Genomic DNA, 24,849 nt, shown 5'->3' on the forward strand with positions numbered 1-24,849 from the left:
GTTTGTTTGGGAAAGAACCTCAGAAAAACAAGGCAACTCTGCCAGAAAGGAGTGGTTTGGAAAAGTTGTTAAAAACTGGCAACGCCTGTCTGACAAAGGACATATGCAATACTTGAACATACCTGAAGGGGATACACAGAGGAAGCGAAAAACTGAAGTTTCTACTTATGGGAACAAGGGGCAATGACTTGAAAGTACTTAAAATATAATGGTATCACAGGCTTTGCTACTAAAAAAGCACCATTCTCATCAGAAAAACAGAAAATAATTTGGCTAATTTTTAATCTTTAGCAGCCTCAGCATTCCTACCTTCATTAACACTTGAAATTAAATGTAATGCATATACTCCAACTAAGAGCACCTTCCATTAATAATTATTAAATTGATACAATCAGAAGCAATAAGAATACATCAATAATTCATTTTTCCACAATCGGATCCCTATCATCAGTATACGCATATAGAAATGAAACACTGTTAATGGTTGTGCATTTAACGTTAATGTATCAAATGCAGCAGAAAACATTAACAAGGCTGAATGCTACTGTAATAAATACTGGAGAGAAAAAAAGGTCTATCCGATGGCAAATACCTTTGACAAATCCCTGAAGTTGCTAGGAAGTGTAAGGTCCAACTCCTCTGATTCATAGTTGGTGATAACCCAAGGGAAGACAGGGTACTGATTTAAATCATTGTAAGTTCGACCTGACAAACAACAACAACAAAACCCCGCCATGAGTTAGAAGAGTTCTATTTAACTAAAATACCAACCTCTAAATATGCAACAATATAATTTTACGAGCTCTTCAAAAGAACTGTAATTTATTTCAGACCCTTTGTCATTTCAATATTGTACTCCGCTTTATTGAAAAGGATAATGAAAAAGTTCACAAATTGCTAGTATTTAATTTAAAACATTGCAGCCCATTTCACTTTAATTGTAAACTCTTCTGTGTACAGTGAGAGTGACAGTTAAATCCATTCATTTTCTATGCATTCTCCTTTCCTTGTTTATGCCAGCTTGTCTTCTGTTTCTTTAAGGTGAAGCACTTCCAAAAATGGGGAGGCAATGACTTTTGTTGATACTAAAAATTAAAACAGTATTTTTACATACTGTATTAAATTCAATATGTGAAAGCAGAATGAAGCAGGTCAGGATTTTAGATTGAGAAATTATGCAAGTAATAACCATTTCCTGTAAAGAATTCACTTTGAGGGGAATTCTTCCTTGACAATTGACCATCTACGCATATGCCAACGGTTACTACAACACAAAAACTGTTCTGCTTTCAGGTTCACATGTGCACCTTCATGCATCTGTAAGACGGAAGTAACATCCTCCTTCCAATAAAAACAAAATATTCAATTAGAGTAATCGTATACCATACATACACATACACCACATACCTTGGTTTATAATGTTAAAATGCTTAATTTTTACAGGGATCCTGTCTCTTTTTATGACGTTGTTGCAGAAGCTCATTCATTCACATCACCTCCAATCAGTATGTTCTCAGATTTTGTCTAGCCCGGTCTTAGAACTCTCAAAGGACAGGTTTTACCTCTTCCCCAGGAATATTATTTCACGACCCAATCTATGAGGTTGTCAGAAAACATTTTCTAAAACTCCACCTAAGGTTTTCTTCTTCCGGTTTTCTTACACCATTCAGTATTTTTCCATCGCGCTTTGCAGAATTTTTAAACGGTATCGTCAGATCCTTTCTTTCCCTAATCAGTTGGTTGTGTTGCACATTATCTCGTATTCAGGATTAAGGCTACTTGCATGACTTGCATGATATCTCTCTTGTTTCAAATTGATAGCCATCACGACAATCTTTCCCCATCATGGGCAACTAAACTTTCCCTTTTTCCATAATGTTCTCTTTTTGTTCCTTTTAACCTCAAATACCAAGTAGGTAAGAATTCACTTTATTATTTCAATAGTATATTAAAGCTGAAAAGGATCGTTCACTAGTGTCACAGAAAACAGTATCATGGTCTTGCCTCATTCCACTTCGGCAGTAAGGAAGCAAGCAGATCTACCCCTACTTTTATAAAATCTGCCAGCATCCTGGCATCTCTGACTTAATGACTGATTACAGAAACTAGCAAAACTGACCATTTGTATAAAATGTAATTAGTGCGAGCAGAGGCGTTTGTTGCATCAATCATGTTAGCAAGAGCCAAGTCTGAAGGGGAATTAACAGACCTTTCAACACTGTCAATACCATAGAAAAGAGCTGAAAATTGAGAAATTCTGTAAGTTGCTCTGAGAACAAAATACATTGGAAAATAAAAGAGAGGTCATGAGACCTAACAATTAGTCTCCATTTACTAAACTGAAGTCAAGTTGGTTAGATGCTAACGGGGTAAGATGGGTTAAAGGAAATAGAGCTTAGTATTTACAGAATGAGGGTTTAGGCCAACCATACAGGGGTTTGAATGAGGGTTTGGGAATGGATGAATGGTGTCCTGGCACAGCAGCGCTGGTGATCCAGGCACTATACTCTTTTCCGAGACCAACCATACATCTTCAGACGGTAGTATTTATTGGCTCCAGAAATATCCTGCTCCCCAGCTGAGACCTCCCACAGGGTTCCAGCCCTACAGAGAACTTGTTGCATCAGCGGTATTTAGGGAGGATAGTACTGACGAATATTAAAACGTAGAATACTGAGGGATAAAGAAGTTACTATTTCTGAGACTCCCCTAAATAGTAGACAGTCTATGTAGATCCTGTCCTCCCACAACAGTCAAGACATTCTGACTTTAGAGATATATTTTAAGTGCAGTTCAGTACAGCATTAGGAACTGCATGCCTCTCTATTCTTACATAGACATAAAAATAATTATGAATAAAGTACATTTAGGAGGATCTTGTGAAGCTGTTCTTCAGGAGAAAATCATACATAGAAAAAGTTATTTATTAAAAGAGCAAAATCTAGTAGTGCCCCATGTCTGTTGAGACTATGCCACCATTAACTGCTTTTCTGAGTCATTATAGTAATTTGTGCTACCTGCTATAGTGTTTAGAAACATCAGGTATTCAAAGTTGGAAATTTCTCGGTGTTGCCATCGCTGGGTCATATTGGAAGCTTTGAAAATCTGTCGTGGACTAGCCAAAGAAATGCGTCTGGAAAAAAAAATAGGAAAAAAAATGAGAAAACCTGGTGGGTCTTCCTTTTTACTTATCTGAATTTTAGTGGCAGTTGTACATATTCTTTTTACTAGCTCTATGCTAGATTCCTCTGGAGAGCAAATTGCTATTTTGGATACTTGAAGTTCATTTCTGAAGTTTTATAATCTAATAAGAACAAAAGACTTAAAACATCTTACAGCTGGATATGTCAAGATTTGAAAGCTTTCAAACAGAAACCCTTACAGCTGTGCAAATTCAGCTGCTCCATGAAGGCTTGATGTATTACGGAAATATGTTACTTGTGATTTAGAGAGATGGCAGACCATTAAAATAAGAAAATTACACGACTTTTAGAATTTCACATAAGAATAAAGTCATCTTTTAGGAGAGGTTTTTAAATCCCTCAAGAACAAAGGAAAACAATGATAAGATGATAGAACTTCATTACAAAGTCCATCCTCTTGAGATTTTAATTCTGGGCAGTGCTGGGAAGTTAGTCATAAATAACTCAATTAAACTTTTAGAATTTGATGCCAGATTCCCTAATGTTTGTGAAAGAAGACTATAGAGTCATTCCTTGGAGTGATAAATCAAGCAGAGAAAACCTTATCATAAAATTCCCAAGACTGTTTTGTTCATAATAAAAACATCTGTAAATACCAGAACCACATCATTTAGGGGGGGGGGAAATCTAGCTATAGTTTTAGTTAACAAATCTTTACAGGTATTGGTAAACAATTAAAGAAAACAGTTACAGTAACTGAGTATTTTTTAATTTTAATAAGCTGGATTATATTGTAAACAAATTTATCAGTATAAATGGATGTGAAATTTCAAACAAATGCGTCTATACTTTCATGTACATTCAAAAATTTTCACACATAATTCGCTTCTGTAGACAGCAGTCCTTAAGTTCTTACAGAGTGGCTGCAATTGCAATTCAAGAGAATTTTTTCTGGACTTGATAAAAAAAAAAAAGGTAAACTACAAAACACAACAGAAAACACCCCCAACTATTTTAATGCCATTTCTGTGCACAGAAATCTTTAAAAAATAAAAATTTAAAGTAACAATAATCAAGGTACTCCTTAAGGGTTGCTGTTTCTTCTAAAAATTTAGAAATCGATCTACTTAAAAATAGTTCATAATTCATTAAAATACAAGAGGTAACCAACCCAACTAGAGATGGGGTATACCACAAAAAGTTCTGTTTCCATCAGCTTCAGTGAACATTAAACTGTGCTGCTGTGTTTCATCCAGAGCATATCCGGCAATCAAGCCCTAATCTTCTGCTAAACAGGATGTAGCAAACTGAATCATATTCTCTTCAGTTTTAGGATCCAAACACAGAGCCTGACATCGTAATACTAATTTCTCACTGGGTAAAATTTGAACAATGTCCTGCAGAGCTAAAAGACAAGCACACCATATCAATCCTTCGCATGCTGTTCAGCTTATATTGTTCTACACATCACTACAATATCCTTCTGATGAGGAACGATCATTTTCACCTACGTTTAAATACTACAGAGGATTCGAGGACGTTACAGTCAAGCTAATATAACTGAACACTGCCATAAAAGCTAATCAGTCCTACAACCAGTTTTAAATCAGTCTTAAATTTTAGTGAGTTGGCAAGCATAAAGAAACCTCTTTTCCTTAAGCAGGGTAAGTGATTGAGTCTCACTGCCAAAAAGAAGCTATCTTCCCTACAACAGAGAGAAATCACAAAGAAATCTCAAATCCAAAAGTTTTTATTATACACACACCTTGCAAATAGCATGCAGAAGTGATAGGCTGAGGATGTGCACATTTCATAAACCAGTAGGTGTAAACGCTTCAAACCATGTAGGCTGGTTTGATGAAAAAATGAACTCTTAGAACTGACAAATAAAATTAACTCAAACTGCAAAATACCTGGTCTGGGGTAGTCCAAAGATAGTACCAATACCAACCCGAGGCAGACAGTTAACCACTTTCTTTACTGTTGCTTGGTCAGGAAAGTTGAACATGACACCCACTGTGAACACAAGAGTTGAAATATGGCATGATTTTACACCTTTTATTTTAGGCTTTCTGGCCCAATAAAATTTAACCTTACACTTAGGTGCTGAAGAGGTAAAAGATTAGACATGTTTCCTTCAGATTACTATAGATATATTTTTTTATGATTTCCAAAACTGCTTTTATTTACCACTAACAGGAATTTCAACAGAAGCTGTCACTGTTACAAATCTTACGAGGTCTACATTTGTTTTCCTTTCTGACTAGAAGTTAAACCTATATGCACAAACTGACTGTCTAGAACTGATAAAATAAGGTTATATATTAATTGGATCACACACTAGTTCACTTTCTAGATATTTTCAAGATACAGTCTTCAAAATATTCTCTTCATATTTTGTCTGAAACATTCAATGACACTTATGAAATAGAAGGCTAAAAATCTAAATAAGAATCTAATTATGGGATCACCAGTGGACATTTATGACTTCACAGAGTACAACTACAGGCTGCAAAATGGGAAAGGGTTTATGCACATTATTAATATTCTGTTGGACAATAAGCACTTCAGATATGCACAACAATGCTCTGCGACACATGTGTTGGAATACTTACCAGTCACATTCAAGATTAGAGACCATTCTAAGCTCACACAAAAACTTTTTGACAAGCATACTAACTGCATAAAACATGTTACCCTACGAAACATTTACTGATCCAGGACAACAACGTTTCAGATCATTACCAAAACAATGTTTTACATTTTAAAAGTGTCATCTTAAGACCTACTTTACTTGGTGTCTTTGTACACAGTTTTCAAAATTTGTTTTTCAAAATTTCATTATCCGTATAAAAGCACTAAAAGTACCTGAAGAATCTTAGTTTAAACTGCAAAGACATCATATAACCTAGTTTAAAATAAAATTTAGGGGGAGAAAATAGCAGAAGAAAGTTCTCCAAGACTCAACGCACTATATTTTGAGTGACTTGTTGCAATACATATGCGGGTCTGAAAAAGGAACTGAAGAAAGGGAAGGGTGAAAAAAAAGTTCATAAACAAGGTAAATGCACATTTATTTCTTAGAGTTGCACCAGGGTCTAACTAAAAGAAATGATTGCTAGAAATAAAGCATGAAGGTATACCAGTCTCTAGTCTAATCTGGTAGTGAAGTTCTTTCATTATGTTGTTCTTGGTGTGTATAACTAACAACTATTAACCCTCCAAAGGGACAAAAAAAAACCCCTTCATGCATAACAGATCAGAGGTACGTATGCCTTAAGCAAGAGTTTCCAGAGAATGCCAAACAAACATGTGGATCTAAATGAAAGTGAGGCATTGCTAATTCCCTGTTACCATGTTTGATCATAATTCCTCATTGAAAAAAACAAAGGGAGAAACTAAATTACAAAAAATATACTAACTTAAATATTGAGATACTTAATCCAAGCCCTTCTGCTGTCTTCACAAATCCATACCAAAAAAGATGTGACTGAACAGCCAAACAGAACATGTCCCCACCTCAACACTTGCCATTCCTCTAAACTCACAGTACCTCTATTTGCCATGAATATCTCCAGCGCTGTATTTTGCAAAAGATAACGTCGGGAAAAGATAGAGCGAATCTCTGAAAAGAGCCATTTTCCATGGAGTCCTTCTGTATATGCCAGAATCTAGTAGAAAGAGACAGAGACAGAATGTTGTAAATATATTGTTGGTATAGGTAACATCTTGTAAAAGAGAAACTGTTTGACCCACAAACATGGGTTGTACCAATTACATGCAAAACCTGCAGCAAAATTAAAATATGCTCAAACTTCCAGTCATGCTATGAACCTATAATGGATTTTTTGAAGCCCTAAATTCAACTACTCATGTCAAGGATTTTAAAAATTGGCTTGTATTTTTTCCTTTAAAGACAACTGCCTATTTTCCATAACCAAGGGAGTTTCAGAAACATTATTAAATGTTTGGCACTTCAGCAAAGCATAAAAACATACTCTGAAATGTATTACTAGTGCCATTAGATGTATCTGCACGCACTGTAGCATTGTAATAAGAGGCCTGTAACAAATAAGCAAGAAAAAATGTCTTTCAAGAAAAAAATGTTCCTTACGTTTATCGTTAAGGCAACATTCATTAATTCTGGAACTATAAAGGTTGGCTGTATAAGAGGTTAAGTATCATTTTGTCAGCTAAGGTTAAACACAAACCTGCAAATGAACTCAGCATAATCTCTCTATGGAGTAAGCGGTTGTCAAAGTAACTTGTTACAATTCCTGTCATCCCATCTGACAGACACAGATGCTTAGTCTGCCTTCACAATTCAACCTAATCCCATTTTCAGTCCTCAGCCACTTTGTTTCTTTGTTGCTTCACTTTTTCCTTTTCATTTCAAAGCTTAATTATGTAAGTGTTAAGGGACAGCGAGATTGGACACTTCTCTGCCTCCGATTAACAAACCATAAGCGAAGGAAAATCTGAGATTTCTCAATCTTAGCAAACACAAAAGTACTTAACAGAAATCCATCACAGAAAAGGAGATTCAGATATAAACCTAGTTAACATCACTCTTACTAGAATTTCACTTGAGCAATAGATTGTGTACAAAAAAGAAAAAGTGAAATTCAAGCCTTTAACATAACAAAGACTGTTAATGAACCCAATCATTTGTTTATAGATTTTTAACAAAGGAGGATTTTGCCTCACACGTAGCACCTATTCACAAATGACCTGCGTTTTTGTAGCACGGAGAGCAGATGCACCATTACAAAAGCACTACACAATACAATATAAAATACTGTACCACCTTTGTGAATGAAAAGCAAGCAAGACTGGCAAACCAAAAGCAGATAGCACAGAAGATCAGAACGTACAAAGCAAACCATCTCCCACACCTTCTCTCTTTCTACTTAATCCCTCATCTTCCCCTCAATACAAGTGCCACAGACAACTTCTCTCCCAACACCCCCACCCACACAGAAAGAAAAAATGAGTAATTATCCCCATACAAAATTCTAGAAAGGTGATGAAAGGACCAGAGATTGTCAATGGTTGCTAATCATTTCTGGAACCGGGGAACTAACAAACTTGGGCCATGCTGACGCTTTCCATACCACATCCATAACCCATCCACACTAATTGGCAGATTTGTATAATTCTACAGTGCTATTCAGAACCTCCGCTGTTGGCTTTTGTCACATGCATATAAATATCCTTTAAGGAGCACAACATCAAAGGAGGCAACAAAGGAGACAAAGTTGCAGTGCTTGTGTACAAAAATCTCTTAGTCCTTTTGCTGGTATTCATCCGTCTTACGATCTTTAAATTGGAGCTTGTAATTTCAGTGATTATTTTTTGAGACAGACAGGAATGCGATGGCCTCCGCTTTTCTGTAGTAACAATTAAAACACAACAGTCTGCTTGTCACTATCAGTCTGTGCATTGCAAATTCAAACACTTATGTGGATACTGTGAGTAAAATCAGCAAGTTAAATAATGAAGTATTACTTTCACCCTGTTGAAGCGAGCATTTTTTGTGACACTGGAAACCCCGCACACGGCCAAAAGCTTCTTCAAAGATGGAAGGAAAAGCGCCGACTTGAAAATAGCAGAGGTGGTTTATATTGTGCACCCTGTACAGCCATGATAAAGTTACTGAATTCAGTATACCAGGATTTACAGCAGAAACTGGAACCGCACTGCAGAAACACTACCAGTCTCCACTATAGCAATCCTTTAAACCACTCATTAAGAGAAGTTATCAGGAGGGAGAAGCAGCTGAGGCCTGGCCGAGCAAGGCCTCCATTTCGAGTTGGAATAGCGCCTGCCTGGTCTGCAGCTTCACTTCAAAGTCTCTGGAGTTCAATTAAAACTGGATTAGGTGGAAGCAGACCTTCTTTGGGACACTGTTCTCTGAAACTCCAGGCGCACTGACAGCACCCTAGACAGAGGTCTAGCCCGCCAATGAACCAGTTGCTATGGAAACTGCATCATTACCACTGCTCCGCGCTCATCACACCTCCTACAGCAGATGAAAGGTCCAGAAGACAAACACATTTCTTTCATGCGTATTACTAAGTATTCCTTATGAAAATCCAATTCAAGCTTTTATTCCCCGTCAAAATTCTGATTTTATTAATAGAACCTCCTTGTTGCAGAAACTGACTCGTACTTCAAATTAAATTCAGCATTTTCATTCTGGCAAAGGGATTTTTTTGGTTGTTTTTTAATGGGTGTTACCACTTCTGATACTACCAGAATTACAACTTTCAAAAACTATTTTTGCATTTGCCTGTTTTCACCCATAAACCACACAACACAGAATTCTACTTAAGAATTTAAGAACAACCATCTTCTTCATACTATTGTACAATATGTTGAGTTTAAAAACGACTCATTTATTTCTGCCTTTTGTCACTACTAGTTTTGGAACAACTTGTAGAGCAAAGACTAATGAGGGCATTCAATCTAATCTGATCTGCACAAATAGTACCACCTTCCCCACATTAAAAAGTATTTATAGAATTTCAGTTGATTCGACACATCAGATTGAAGTTTAATCTACTGCACATCTCATTTATTTCAAAAGATACTGCACCTTACAAGAGGAAAGACAATTTATACCATTTAACATTTAATTTAAAAAAATACTTAAACAAATGAGCCAACTGTAAAGTTCTACCATTCTAAAAATCTCATTAGACAAACTGTTCTGTGATTAGACTTCAGCAACACCAGATGGACAGACGGCACGACAACACTGCTAAAAATCCAAAATTATTTTCACCTTTGCATGAAGTCCCTTCTTTACTTCAAGTTAACAGAAATGAAGGTCTAAACCTGTAATCAGTCCGCGTACTCACGCTGCAGGCCCTGACACTGCACAGCTGGAAGAAACTCCCCAAGAAACCAGTGAGTAAAGAAACGCCAGCTTCAGTTTCCACTTCGAGGAAATTCTGAAATCAGAGTTGCCTGAAAACTCAGGTAGCATTGTGCTGATCACGAATTAAGACCATACATAAAGAAGTCCTCTCCTCACGATTCATAGTTGTATATCAGCTAATTTCCCGACATTAGAACACTCACTTGGAAGCTGTTCTGTCATTTTCCAGTTGAAAGCAAATGCCCCACCCTACCTTTTCTTCAAAACCCTCCTTGAACACTGATCATAAACAACGTCTCTCATAAAAGATTACATGCAATAGCTAAAAGACAGCTGCTTCCTGAATTAGAAAAGTAATATTTTACTGAAGACTAAATGAAATGTTTTGCTTTACCTTTTAAGCAAACCAATCAGCTATAGTATATTTTATTTTATTTTAGAGAAAAGTACTATTGATCTTGAAAATGTGAATAGGCTGGAAGTAATTAAGTCTGCAAATGGGTTATAGAACTGAAACAGTAATTGAATAATTATATTACTTTAATGTGCCAGCCAATTTAACTGCCACGAGTAAAATAAAAACTAAATAGCTTATTTAAAAAGCTGATGCACATTTGTATATTTCCAAAAAAAGTTATGATGTACCAGACAAAAAAAAAAAAAAAAGGGGCACAAAAAAAGAAACACCAAATAAAATAAAAAAGAAAGCATTTAATTTGCATTTAAATTTTATTGCAATTGAGAGATAAAACCCATAAATACATTCTTCTAGCAGCATTCTCTATCATTTGGGGTCATTTTTGTTCAGGAAGGCAAAATTACAGCACTCAGAGGTTACAAACCCTGACTCTCAGCTCCTGAGGAATCTGGATCTCCACCACAATCTCAGCCATCCACTGAGGAGCCTCAGATCCTGCTGTCCAGGCACTCTTTAGCTCCTGGCTGCAGGATTCACAGTGGAAGGGTCTTACTCTGCTCTTTGTTTAAATACGTCCAAGTACAACCAAACAAACAGGGAATTAGATCAGACTATTAACGATTTTAAATATCCAAACGCTCTTAAATAAATCACAGTGCTTACAGATTATTTTTGATTTCTCAAGAGAACAACGAATACGGTGTGCATGTTAAATCTCTGGTATTTATACAATCAGCCACTGAAATCCACAGGCAAACAGTAGCTGTCTCCCATCCCGGCCCTCCTGTGAACACGCACAGTCTGCTATACAATCCTGTTCAGCATTTTCATGGGTGACAAACTCAATTAAACATATTCATTACTTTAATGTTCCACTAGACAGTTCTACCCAGCATAAAAAATTTAAATAAATAAATAAATACTCTCTGACCTTTGTATCGATCGGAGCAAAATGGCTTACGCCTGGGTGTGGGTGGTGAAGGGATTGGGGAGGGGGGTGGTAAAGGACTCTTATGTTTTCTCTTCCAATTACTGGAGGAGATGATAAAACCACAGCAAATGATGTATCAGCTCATTTTATCTTATCGCTTTGGGGCTAGGTGACAATGAAGTTCATATTTCACTGGTTCCCATTGAAGATTGTGAAAATTACTTGCCCTTATGACCTGAAATTTCACTGGAAGACAGAAATTTCTCTTCTGCAAAGTAATGCAATTTTTCAGATGTCAACCTTTAGCCCAGCTTTAAAAATTAATTTCATTTATATTAACCAATGATATTGATATTTTCACAGAATGGTCTTTGATACATGAACCACCGACTAGCAAATTGATGTGCTCTAGAAGGATAAAATTATTTTATCTGAAGCTGCTGGGGACAGACAGATTTACCACAAACTGAAATACCTATTTCACAGTATACTATTTATACTAGCCTCATATACCTCAAGGCCTCTGGACCTGGAAATAGTTTAATCTTCAGTTAGGACTTAGTTTTGTTTCTAGATCTATTCAGTTTTGAAATAATTTCTATGTATGTCATATACAAATAAAAACACCATTTGTTTGGAAATGAATAAAGTCTAACTGTCACAGACCACTGATCAGTACACATGTGATGACATGAAAAATACTTCCCAGATAATTAAAATAGAGGCATGCACAACTATATTTTCTCTCTTTATCCTGACACTAAAGCTATATTTCAAAGTGAAAAAAGCATGCAATGCAGATTTTCTGAAAGTCGTCTTCTACTAACTACAGATAACCTTCTCCCTGATTATCAAGATCTAACTTGGAAAAAAGTTTATTGGGGGAACCTGTATTCAGAACTTTTCTGGTTTAACTATGAGGTTCTAAACACCTCACATGGACTAACAGATCTGCGAACAGTGTTAGCAAAGTTAGTACCAACTATCTTACTCTTTTCTACTGCATCCAGTATTTCACAAACCATTTTTTTTCCCCTTTTGGTTAACATTGCTGACTCTTAGAGAGCAGGAGTTCATTACCACTGTCAGACAACATTTAATCAACCCAAAGAACAAGAAGATCTGATTGCTAAAAATAGGTACGTGAGCTAAATTATGCAGCCTAGAAAGCAGAAGTTCAAAAATAAGAAGATGAATATAGGTTTGGGTGGCTGTCCAAGCCCTGCAAGGTTAATGACATAAAGTTATACCTTTCTTTGGAAAATAAGACAGCAGGCTTATTTACAATAAAAAGGAGCCAGAATTGCAAGAATTTACAGATTCTCGTAGGATTTGACTGATATCTTGATTTAGTGAGCCTGTTACGTTCTGATTTAAGAGTTAGTAGGATCTGCTCATCAAGAGGTAGATACAAAAGGCTCATCTAGCTGCTTACATCATCTGGGACAGTTTGCCATCAGGAATTAACTGTAACAACTGACAAATGATTCAGCTTGCACCTTCTGGAACAGTGGTTATTTCAGTTTCTGTGTCCAGCCTCAGGTTCTACCACTAACTCGAGAACAGGCCAGGTAAACAGCGATCAATGAGTTGTTCATTGACACGTGTGAAACAAATTGATAGTCTCGGTGTGTTTCCAATAAACATGCATGCAAATTACAGTTACCACTTCCTGAGATGCAAAATGCTACCAAGTAAGAACTAGCAGTAATTTACTACCGAGACTACCAAGGGCAGCCTTTCTAAAGCAATCTCCCATAACAGATCTCCGACACACTAGAACAGCAGTGTGGCTACCAACCCAGCCTGCAAACCATGCACTCTAGAAATGTCAATGCAACACCCGCAAGCAGCAAAAAGATACATAAGAGAACAGGAACTCATGACAGGGGTTTTTTTGATGTGATATTTTAGACAGGCAGCTCTCTAGCCAATCATCCTCTTTTTATTGGCCTCAGTAAATTTTATTTCATTCATAATACACCTGCAATGGGATTTTGCAAAACAGCATTGCAAAAAACCGATCACACACAACAGCACTTTTAGATAATACAAAGATCATCAAGAAAAAAAGGACATGCATTAACCTGGAAGTTCATTACTCCAACTTTTATTTGTTTATGAAAGCGTTTATAATCCATACACATAAAGAAGGAGAATGGTGACAATTTTTACTCTTTGGGGGTTACCTGTTTATGTCATTGGCTATAGCATTGATGTTAATACCTACACAGACTTCATATACCTAGTAAGTAAAAAGATACAGACAACAAATCATAACTAAGGTATCTTTTAATCATAAGTCATAAGCATAAATTGTATAAAGGAACCTCTGAGACGTGCACTGTGTCTTCCACATTGAAGTGTGAATCACTCTTTGTTTATGCCTCATGTGAGTGGGTCTGTATGGATCTCGGTTTGCTTATAATCTTTGCTTGAACTACCTAAGGTTGAAGATACCCTTACAAACGTGCATTGGTACACACACATGTACAGTGGCATGTGTGTGAGTGTATAATGTGCACATATTAAAAGATGAGTGAGAGACCGCATAAAAGTATAACGTATAGTTATGCACAGTGGGTAAATAGAGCATTTACTCATTTGATCACAAGTTTTAAAATTTGGAGAGTGCTTTTAATCCATTCTAATTAATAAGTACAATTCTGGCTAGTCTTGATGTCCACACAGATTGACAAATTCCATAACCCCTTTGTGAACTGCATTAAATTATACAACTTCATGATTTCACGTGTCAATGAATTCCGTCAGTTAGACATACAAATTGTAAATTCTAAAAAAGCTAGTTTTGTTGATTTCATTTTGTATACATTGAAAAAATGACATTACCTCCAAAGCTCAAGAAGAGAGCTTAAGCATCACCGAGCAAAATTCAATGAAACGATTTCTCACTGTGTAAAAGCTGTCAAAGAAGCTGATCGCATTAAGTCGTGGGATTTGGATAGAAAATGCAGAAATAAAGTATTATTAAAATTAAGCCTCTGTAGTAATGAATGGTGCAGTGGTGCATTCCGTGCTAGCTACCCTACATGAGACAGGATTTTGGAAAATTAGGTGGGGAAACTTCATTTGCCAACATTTTTCCTATGCAACTGAGAAGAAGGTGTCTAGACCTCTCCAAAACATTCCTCACAACTCTCTTATTTTGGTGCTAACTACGTAACTTTGTATCAGCACAAATGTTGCTACCTCGTTACTTAGCTCACTTTCAAATTTATTAATACAGAAAACTAAAAGACAAAGAACAGGAACCTTTGGATGTTCCAAATTTGGCCTCTGTGAAAACTGATCATTTAATTTGTCTTCCTGTCTCCTTGTGAGTTAACAAAAAAGGAAATACAAATTCAGATTGTGATCATCTGAGAATGATCATTATGGAAATGTTTTATTATTGGAAATGAGGTTATAAAACAAAAACTCTTTTAAAACTTATCCTCGAAGTTTTTTAATATATCCCCTAGCACTGGGTATTATGATTAAGCAAAAAACAGATGTATGTTTTCGAGGTGATAAGTATGACCACGATCCAAATTTTGCCAATGTACTTAAAACATAATAATACCAAAAGCTTCCTAACAGAACTAAGACAACATAGGACTCATTCAGCTGCAGTTTATGAGGAAGATACCCAGGTGTGTCTCTCTGAAATAAGTGAGTTAAAAATACTCTTGAAGAATACCTGCAAAGCCTGGTTTTAACCATTCTGTGTCTGAACTCTCCAGTACAGGATATCTTTGAAGGGTCTCAAGATCAGGTTTCTTCCTGGAAAGATTTTATGCAACAAAGGGTACCAATTCTTTTTGTTCCTTGATTAAGACAACTGAAGCAAAGTTAGAGAAAGCACGTGGTAGGGATGAGGCCTCACCATCTATCATTAACCACTCATGCTGAGATCAGTTTGAGTCTGTCTGTTTTTCAGACAATCAAAAATGATTCATGGGAATTACTGTCTTCTTATTCTCCTACACCATCAGACCCAAGGCTCTTCGGACAGGCCCCTCTTTTCATAATTCTGAGAAAAAAAGAATTTGTTTTTGCTTGCATATCAGAAGCATCTTCTAATATTTGACAAACTTGTAACAATTAAAATTACAGCACTTAGCAGAGGACTTTGTCCCTTTCCAATTTTGAACAGATTACGCTGTTGTGCTTTGCTCATCTTCTTTCCACTAGTGGCTCAAATCTATGCCATGATGTTGTAACACTACTGCAATAAAAAAACTCTCCAAACTATTTAAGGGATTTCAAAACCAGCCCTAAAAGCTTTCTCTTGTTTAAAAGATGGAAGCACCTGAGAAAATCAGAAAAGGAGTCAACCAGACATATTTTTTTAATGACAAGAAGGTATTGCCATATTGTATTTTTTGGTTTTTTTTTTTTTTTAGTTTAAAGTTCTGGTTGGTCCTTCTTCTTTTACAAAATTTCTAGTGCAGAAAAGCCTTGGAGATAATCTCCACCAAGCTATACGGGTTGATCTCTAACAAGCAGAGTCTGAAAACTAGGACAATTGCCAGACTAATGACTCACAGCAGTTCATATACACAGCAGTATAACTAGGTATGGTGAAAGGTAATATACAGGAGCATGTATCGCAAAAGCAGAGCACAGGAAACAATGTGGAAGCTATCTTTGTTTTGCTGTCTCTTAAAGGTATTTAGCCACTGAGGTTTTTTTAGAAAAATAAGGTTCATGTTTGCTGTAACTGTCTCTTCAAATTCCTATTGAACAGCAAATCAGAATAGTCACGTCAGATTTCCCACCGCTGTGCCCTGCACCTGCCTATTTCACCTCTTTCAGGACATGATTTCTCCCACGGGCTGCTTCTCTATGTATCCAGCAAAGGTCTATGCAGCCGGAACACGTGCAAGTGGAAGCAGCAACTACAACCACGAAAGAAGGGAACTAATGCACCTGCAATACCGGCAGTTGTCCAGCGCCTTCCATTTTCAACTGATCTTGCAGAAGATGGGTGAGAAGAAAGCAAGTGGGCAATGAAAAAACAAGTTTCAATACCAAAAAGAAGGATTTTTTAATTTTTTTTTATTGATGACCTGTAAGCTGACCTTCATATCCCTTCATCAGAAACAAAACAAAAACAAAAACCACCCCCACACATCTGGCAGGAAGCTAGAGTACCAGTCATCAGGAAAGAGTGCATCTGATCAGCTCATTAACGGGAACCAAGCCCATACGTAGAAGAACAGATGTGCCTCTTGAAGGCAAAGAGAAAAGTCAACCTCCAGAGCTGCCAATCCAGCAGTTTACATGAAAAGATTCCATGCTATGTTTTATGAGAGGTATGGCACAGAAGGTGCAGCTTGCAAAAGGATGGGAATGTGAAAATGGCTTAATGCCACCTTTGTGCTGCACAGGCTCTAGGCTGCTGCAGGAACCAAATCCCCTTTGAGTAAACTGGAGCAGCCGCAAGTGCTGCTGTCTAATTACATACATTTGCCTTGTTTGGGGTGCCCGGTGCCTGCCCCATAGCCCAGGACTTTAAGTATAGTATTTAAATGCGATAGACGTTTTCCCTCCTGCTCTCAGAAGCTGGGACAGAAGACAGCACAGTGCTGCTAATAAACCCTCCACTGCTCAAGTGCTTCTCTGCTCACTGCTAGTTCATTTACTGTGAACCAAAGCAGAATACAGGGACGACAACAACGTAGAGAAATTGCTTTTAGCTATCAAAGGACACGTCCTCTACATGCACTTCTTTAAATCCAGACCCACATGAGCATACCTCATATTCTGTATCTGTATTCCTGCATTCATCTTATATTCCTGTAAAAGTAGATTAATTTCTCAGGTAAAGGAGCTGACTATAATCAGTCAGTGACAAAGGTTTTGCTATGGCCTGTGAGTGACTGCAAGGGAGAACCTCTTCTTTTACGATCACCCATAGAAATAATTTGACCAATTAGAACTTATCACATGTTTGTAAAGAACAAAAAGCAATGTGAAGAGGAGGTTTTACACAATAACTGCTGGTTTTCATCTTAGTAGACGGTAAAATAAAGTCATTTAAATTCAGCTTTAAAGCATTCCTACAAGTACAGACCTTTTTCCAATGTTAAGCAAGCCATGGACATACCTAATGTGAGGTCTACAACCACATCTAGGATTCTAGGGTAGCAGAACAAGAGCATAACCCTAATTTCAGTTTCAAAATGCAATAGAAAATGAAACTGCATTTCTAGTCCAAATGATTGATAAGAAAGGCTTGGAAATGTGATTCAAGTGTAACAGATATGCAGACAGCAGTCTGGGGATAGCTGAACAATTGATCCAACAACATGATTTGCCTTGCCATTCCCCCTGGGGTATTAAATCTAAAACTTGCTGCTCCTGGGGGCCCAATAAAAAATAGCCTATCAGAGAATTCTGCAGATGACAGGAGGAGAGAGGGCAGTAAGTCTATGTGAAAATATCAGGTCTTGTGAAGAACTGTAATCTGGGCTGTGTGCATTTATCTCACAAATCCACAATGCTGTTTTGCACAACTGGAAGTTTTCCTAAGAGCCAGAAAAAGTCAAGTCTAATGTGGGAGTATTTACAAAGCACCGGGTTCCAGCCAATATGTAACAGTGTTTCATAAATGCTGAAGTCAAAAGGGAAAAAAGTATTTTAAACTGTTTTTTCAGACAAACCTAACCTCACAGCAATATCCTTTCCATCCTGCCCAAAGTGCTGCCAAGAACTAACAGTTCCTTGAGAAAATGCAACAATTTATCCTGCTTGTGCATATTTCATTTACAAAACTAACTTAAGGCAGCACTTTCATAGACAACTCTTATCAAGTAAATTAACCGCAGCTGAAGGAATGATGTGGGAGCCCTTCTTAAATCTTTTAAGTAGGAAAACACCCTGACTGGGTAGCAGCTCCCTTCCCAGTCAGCTCCACATTTTGAAAAGGGTATATGGTTTTTAAAAAGAGCAGGAAATCAAAGGCATAAGAAAAACTGATTTTGCAGACGCATTTTCAGTTCTTAAATGATTTAGTTTGTAACTCAATGTTCTTTTGTAAAAAAAAAGGCGTATTTTAACATAGAAGACCTACCTTTAGGTTAGTGAGGGTTTTCTCCATAAGTAACTGCAGCTGGAGTACTTGCAAGTAATTTTAACAATTTGGGAGCTGGCATCAGTGAAATTCGAAAATACCTGTAATCAATTCTTTCCGTAACATGTTAGCAATACAGATATTCAAGCAGGTTAGTAATTTTAAGATAAGTGTCAGAGGAAAGAAGTACTGCATTTGAGATCTGAACTATAAAAACATCACCCTACAAGGAGGAATACATTTACAGCTAGAAACTTTTGCAGATTTATCTCTACAAGGTAATTAATTTTCTACTCAAGGAGTTGGAAGTTGAAACCTTATGGAGTTTAATGGCTGAGCACTTGTTACGGAGCAAGGAAAGCATTCCTTACTTTTCCTTGGCTACCTGAAAACTAGCTACTCAAATGACTGGGACGCAAAACTTGAGGCAGTCGCACAAAGACTAGAAGTAACTCATCCAGACACATCTAAGAGTGTTCCACCAGTAAAGAACTGATAAACTGATCAACAAAACATTGTTCCCGCTTGACAGAAGTTGTATTTGTTTGTCCTCATTTAATAATTATGCAGTTTTTTTAAAAAATACTCATCAACTTTAAGTTGTTATATTCATTGTTGAAGCTTCAAATACACAGTAGCGTAAAGAACCTACTAAAAATAACTAAAATTGGCAAGTATCTGCTTCTGAGCATTCCACCCAAACAAAAGGTCGGTGTTGATAAAATCCACTTTTTAAAACATGCATCCTTGCAAATCTTGAGTACTGTCATCTCATCTCCCTGTTGGAATTTGATTGATTACGCCTTTTCCTTATGTTCATTAATCTCATCACCTTATCTTTTACACCACTTCATTTTAGCAGAAAGGCAATAATAAAACCCTCATCCATTATCCTTTTACGCATCTAGTCAAGCGGAAATGGTTAATAACATGCTACAAATTGAACTTCAATCACCTCATTTTCTCCTTTGTCGAATGCACATTAAAGTATATTCCAAAAGTGCAATTTGTTTTACAGGGGAATTTGTGTTATATTGCTACAGACAACTAAAATTAAGTGTTTCTCAGTTTGGTTATTAAATATATCCAACTGTCCTTTTATCTCCGATACCAAAACATTAACTCGTTTTATTAGGGTGTAATAATACAAGAGCCTTATCTCCCAGAACACAGGGACATCTAGTCTGCCTAATAGTAAGTGTTATACAATGGGTCATTTATCTTTTTTTTTTTTTAAATATGCTTCTGATAGTTTATGAATTGGTACATTATTGCAGATGAAATGGCTCTCCATTTAAGAAAAGTTAATTTGTTTACATGCAGGCTTATCTTCAAATGCAAGCCCCATTAGAGAAGCGGTCTATAACTGTCAGAGCAAGTGAAGAGGGAAAATAGGTGGATGTAGAAAAATTTAGAGCCCAGTAATTTAACTCTGATCACCAATTTCCTGTTTGAATATTAACTGTGTTCCACATGCACTTTGCAAATATTCTGTGATCCCAAAATGATTCTACAGAAACACTAACTGAAATAAGAGTCCCAGAACTTGTTCTTGTGAACTCTCCTCATCATTCCAAATACAGGCATATCTCAATAAACTAAAATCAATGACATTTCTCAAAAAAAAGCACCCATCTAGTAAAAAAAAGTTCCCAAATGAGACATGTTTGGAGTTGTTTCTTCCAAAAAATAAAAGGGTGGGTGAAATTCTAGCTCTATTCAATTCAGTGACAGTAATCCCTTTTACAGAAGGGCAGCAAGATTTTCTCTGCTGTTTTCATATCCCCCTGGAAAAATTTTCACTCGCTCTTTGGTCATTATCTCAATGGAACAAGACCACTTTGATTAGCTCCTCAATAAAATTGCATATCAGGATAAACAAATATAACCACAAATACTGTGCAACTATTACAGTAAAAAGGTATCTTCCCGTGCTTTGTCTCATCTCAATTCTATGGAAACATAGCGCTAACCTTCTAAGAAGCCTGAGAACACCGAAGTTCCTACCTTTATTCAAAGAAGATTGAATTAGAGAGACAGTCATTTTTATTACCATAAAAACTTGCAATAGTTAGTGTTACAGTATATATATACACTAATGATTTAAAAAATGAAGTAATGACTATCTTTTACACTAAGCATAGCAAAGCACTGACACACAGCTCTAACTGACTCATAGAAAGATGTAAAACCACTTTTATGCTTCCCTCAATGGTCTACCTTTTTTCCAGCTCTCTTGTCCATTAAAAGTTTGTCTTATTTCCCAAGCCATTCAAACACTACTTCCTCTCTCCTGCTCTGTCACCTTCCGTTCAACCTGCAGTTTCACAGGCATTTGTACAGGCAGCTGCCCAGCTCCTGTTGCACCTCATCTCATCCAGCCCCAGTCACTTTCTGCTGCTACCCCAAGCCCTCTGTTCTAACAGTAGTAGGTCCGAGGTCATGCAGTAAACTGGAGTTGGGTAAGTGACTCAGATAGAAAGTAATCCAGGGTGAGGAGAAGGAAAAAACTGAAAGGGTGAAGGAGACTATGAGAATGACTTTAGTCTGACTCACTTCCCCACTGAAAACAACCCCTCAAAACACTTTCCTAGGAACAGCTGGGGAAGGGAGGGGAACAAGGTGATACGATGGCACCTGCAGAGTGCTTAAGCCAGTACTATCACTGAAAGGAATGCTTCTACAACTTCGGTTTAGTAAAATCTTGACTCCAGTCAGACTGGCCTCTACGTATGATTAGTTTGGTTTTCAGTCATGCACCTCTCCAGTTTCTTCCGTTTCTCTAAGTGTTAAAAAGAAGCCACTCATTCACATCTGAAGCTCTGCTGTGCATCTTCTCGAGAAACTGTCTTGAAGCCCTCGTTTAACGCCATGCCTCTAAAAGCTTCAGCAGTTTGCTAACATAGATAGCTGCTGGTTTCGTGTTGAAAATTTCTTCTTTGGTCTCTGAAAATGTCATTTCATATTTTCTTGTACTTCGGCCAATATCTAGCTATCTGTTGCTTCTGGTTCTACGTTTAGAGAGGAAGATCTCTGGCCTGTGTTTGTAAACTACGGTTCTCCGATACTGCCACAATCCATGACTAGGCTTGTATCGCACCCTAGCAATACAAAAAGCATTCCGCTTCTTCAAAGCATGGGACATCTTCACACCACTTTGTCTGTGTTCGTGACACATTCAGCCCTGGAATCAGCAAATTCAATTCTTACTGAAATAAATAATTTGACCACTCAAGAATTCAGGGTGCTTCATCTTCATAAAGTTTGAAGTACTCAACTACTTTTTGAGCTATCCCAAGCTACATTTAATCTTGACTCAAAAATACATAAATGAGTTAATATGCTTGCAATCCAGTCATTGCAGAGTCAGTGAATTAGACCTAAAATACAGATTATTCGATAAAACCTGCATGCTTAAACTTTCTTTTCTAGTTTCCCATATGAAGACCAAAATTGCAGTTGGCATCCAAAACTCAAATTTCAGCATGACTTGCACACAGTCAGCACTTCCAGGTAGCACTTTAAAATATTAGAAGCATATCAACATAAAAAATTTTTAAAATACAAATTTCTAGACTATGTGCATACATAGGATTTGATCTAAATCATCAACCAATTTCTTTTTTTCATTTTGACAATTTTTCTGAAAACTGTCTTTCAGAAAACTGCTTTAAGTATCCTCTCTTAGTAACGTCACCCTCTTCTGAATGCATAACTGAAGAGGTTTTCTACTTGTTTCCCTTTTGTTATTTAATTTACATTAAAACAGATGTTCAAGAGAGCCTTTTAGGTTCTTTATGAGAATGTCTAGTACCCAAGTGAAATAAATAGGGAATTAGAGCATGCTATAAACCTAAGAAGCTTCTGAATTGCCGTCCGTAGTTTACCGATAGAGGTGCAAGTTTACACAATGTAAGTTCAACCCTTCAGCTGATGCTACACTTCTGCAAAATGTAAATCACTGATGCTATAGTACTCGAATGCGGCAATTTATTGCAGAAATAAATGAACAACTGAATACTAAGCAAGTCAACACGAGTCTTGATTCTAGTCTCTAACCACCATTCCTGTACCACATAACATGTCATCATCCATAAGTAAATGAGTTAATCAAATTAATGAGGATTCAGACAAATCGGCTGCCTAATGAGCACTCAAACTGATGTGGCAAGGGTTATGCTCCAGTGCTGACAAAATCAGTTTGATGAAACTGTGACAAAAGCAGCAAAGCACTATTCCTTCAGCACATTTTCCTGCATCTTATTAACATGAAATTATAACCACTATTTGCAAACTGTATAGGGAAACCATTTATTGTGTAAGTCATGTGAACGTATGCTTTATCTACTTTTCTTTCCAGCAAACCTGTGTATATTGTTGGAATTCAGTTTAGTAATTATTCAGTTCTTTTCAAAAATGGCAATCAGATAGAGCTGTTTAAAGAAATTTAGATTACGTATGCCAAGAGAATTTCCAGAGACATTACGTTGTATGATTTTGCATTTTATGAACGTGCCATTTGGCAATAAATATAAAATAAACCAACAAAAATAAATCAAAATATTCTGCAGCTTTGCAAACAGTTCAGGAAATTAACACTGGAATCTCTTTAAAAGCAAATAGAAAAAAAACGATTGCAGTTTTTAGATGAATGGTAATGCTCTTATGCTATTTCCCAACTCCGTAATGCAAAAAACTCCCTAAGATGCAAAAATCACAGGCCAAGGGAAGAAATGAACCTAACTAGTATCTGAACTACTTTATCAAAATCCTTTAATCAGGGCTCCTGTAAGAATTTTCTAGCAGTACTAACTAGTTATGTCTAGGTTCAAAATGCAGGGCCAAGGACTGTCTGGAAGACTTAAACATAAGCCTTGAAAATAATTAAAAAAGGAAATCTGTCAAGTAAAACAAAGCCGTAATTAAAAAAAGTAAAATTTAACTGTTACTTTCCAAGTATTATCCGTCCAGAAAACTTTCTGCAGGGGAAAAAAAGCATCTCTGCACAGGGTTGTTTAAATCAAGAGATACAAAGGTTTATCACAAAAGTTTTGACATGCAATAGCCATAATCAAAAGCAGTTTCTAAATAGCATTGGGGTACCTGCAGCCATACAGATCATGCAACCCCACACTAGGGTTACAAGAATAAATTTCTGGATGTTTTCATAGAGTCAGCAACAATTTAATATTTATACAGTAATGACTTTCCTTTCTCCAGGGGAAAATGTCATAGCTGTAACATCCGATTGCTACCCTATGAGCACTATGAGGAGGGGGAAAAAATGGTAGAAGTCACAACTGTTGCCCAGGAATATGGGACAGACCAGCTTTAAAATTTCAGCACAAAGTTAGAGGAAACAACAGACTTTTACAAAAGGACACACAACTTCAGCTATCGATGAAATTGCGTTCTCTGGAGTAGGAATCTTTGGTTTTGGGATCCGTGTTTGAAAAGCAATCCAGAGACAGTCTAAATGATGTTGCAGCCAACATGTAGAGAAGGATGTCAAACTGCCAAAAGAGTAATTAGGAACATTCCCAAAACAAGAAATACATATGTGTACTTTTAACAAAAACCACATAAATATTACATTAAAACAACAGTAGAAATCAGCAGCAGTTGTCAGTACTAACTGGTATATCCCCATATCCCCACACTATTTTAACACCAGACACTTTCTCCCCAAAGGACAGTGTTCTTGACGACATGGCGTCTGAAATGGTTGAACTTTCCACTTCCATGATTCTTCATCACCACATCCCCCATATACGCTTCCAACCCATTTAAAGGATCTCGACTAAAATCCTAATTCACCTGTTATCATTCGACTGAGGTCACAGCCTGTGGTTACTGCTCCATGGCAGCTGGCTGCCACCAGGATGGTCTGGCCTGCTCCAAACTGTAGGGTCCCACTGCCTCCTTTCTCCTGCCACTGATATTCCTCTGGCCCCGGAGGTAGTTGGCTCAGGGAATCACCCTTGTAAAAATCCAGGGAAGAAAAGGTATTTCCTGCCAGGTCAGTTCCCTAACTTGACTCATCAGGTAAATGCTGCTGACGGCACGGTGTGGGGGGAAAGGACTAAGCAGCCACGAATTGGGTCCAGCGATTCCTTCCGCACCAGATCCCATTTGCGTTAAAGTGGTGGTGGAACCCTCCTCTCGGTTTCAGGGACCATGACAGACTTTGCGCCTCTGAAAATATCTTGTCATTGCAACTGTACAGGTGTTTCCCAGCACGGCTTCTGTCTGCTGGCTAGATGAACATGCCACAGAAGAAACAACTCGGCTAGTTAGTTTTGCCAACCAAACCCCAACCTGTACTCTTTAATTGTTAGACACATACTTAGCCCTGTAACACTTCAAACGTGTACCTGCCCCACTGTACTTAAACTT

General features: G+C 37.2%; 1 protein-coding gene across 1 annotated transcript in view; it reads right to left on the reverse strand.

Annotated features, from left to right (window-relative positions):
* Window positions 1-24,849, reverse strand: part of LRBA (LPS responsive beige-like anchor protein) — a 426,037-nt gene that overhangs the window by 141,403 nt on the left and 259,785 nt on the right. The window contains exons 44-47 of the mRNA XM_059826740.1: window positions 6,697-6,814; window positions 5,057-5,159; window positions 3,018-3,133; window positions 593-705 (exon numbers count right to left, since the gene is read on the reverse strand). Of these exons, the coding sequence (XP_059682723.1) occupies window positions 593-705; window positions 3,018-3,133; window positions 5,057-5,159; window positions 6,697-6,814 (450 nt within the window). The remainder of the gene's footprint in view (window positions 1-592; window positions 706-3,017; window positions 3,134-5,056; window positions 5,160-6,696; window positions 6,815-24,849) is intronic.

Source organism: Gavia stellata, chromosome 19, assembly GCF_030936135.1.
Source record: "Gavia stellata isolate bGavSte3 chromosome 19, bGavSte3.hap2, whole genome shotgun sequence".
Taxonomy (NCBI): domain Eukaryota; kingdom Metazoa; phylum Chordata; class Aves; order Gaviiformes; family Gaviidae; genus Gavia; species Gavia stellata.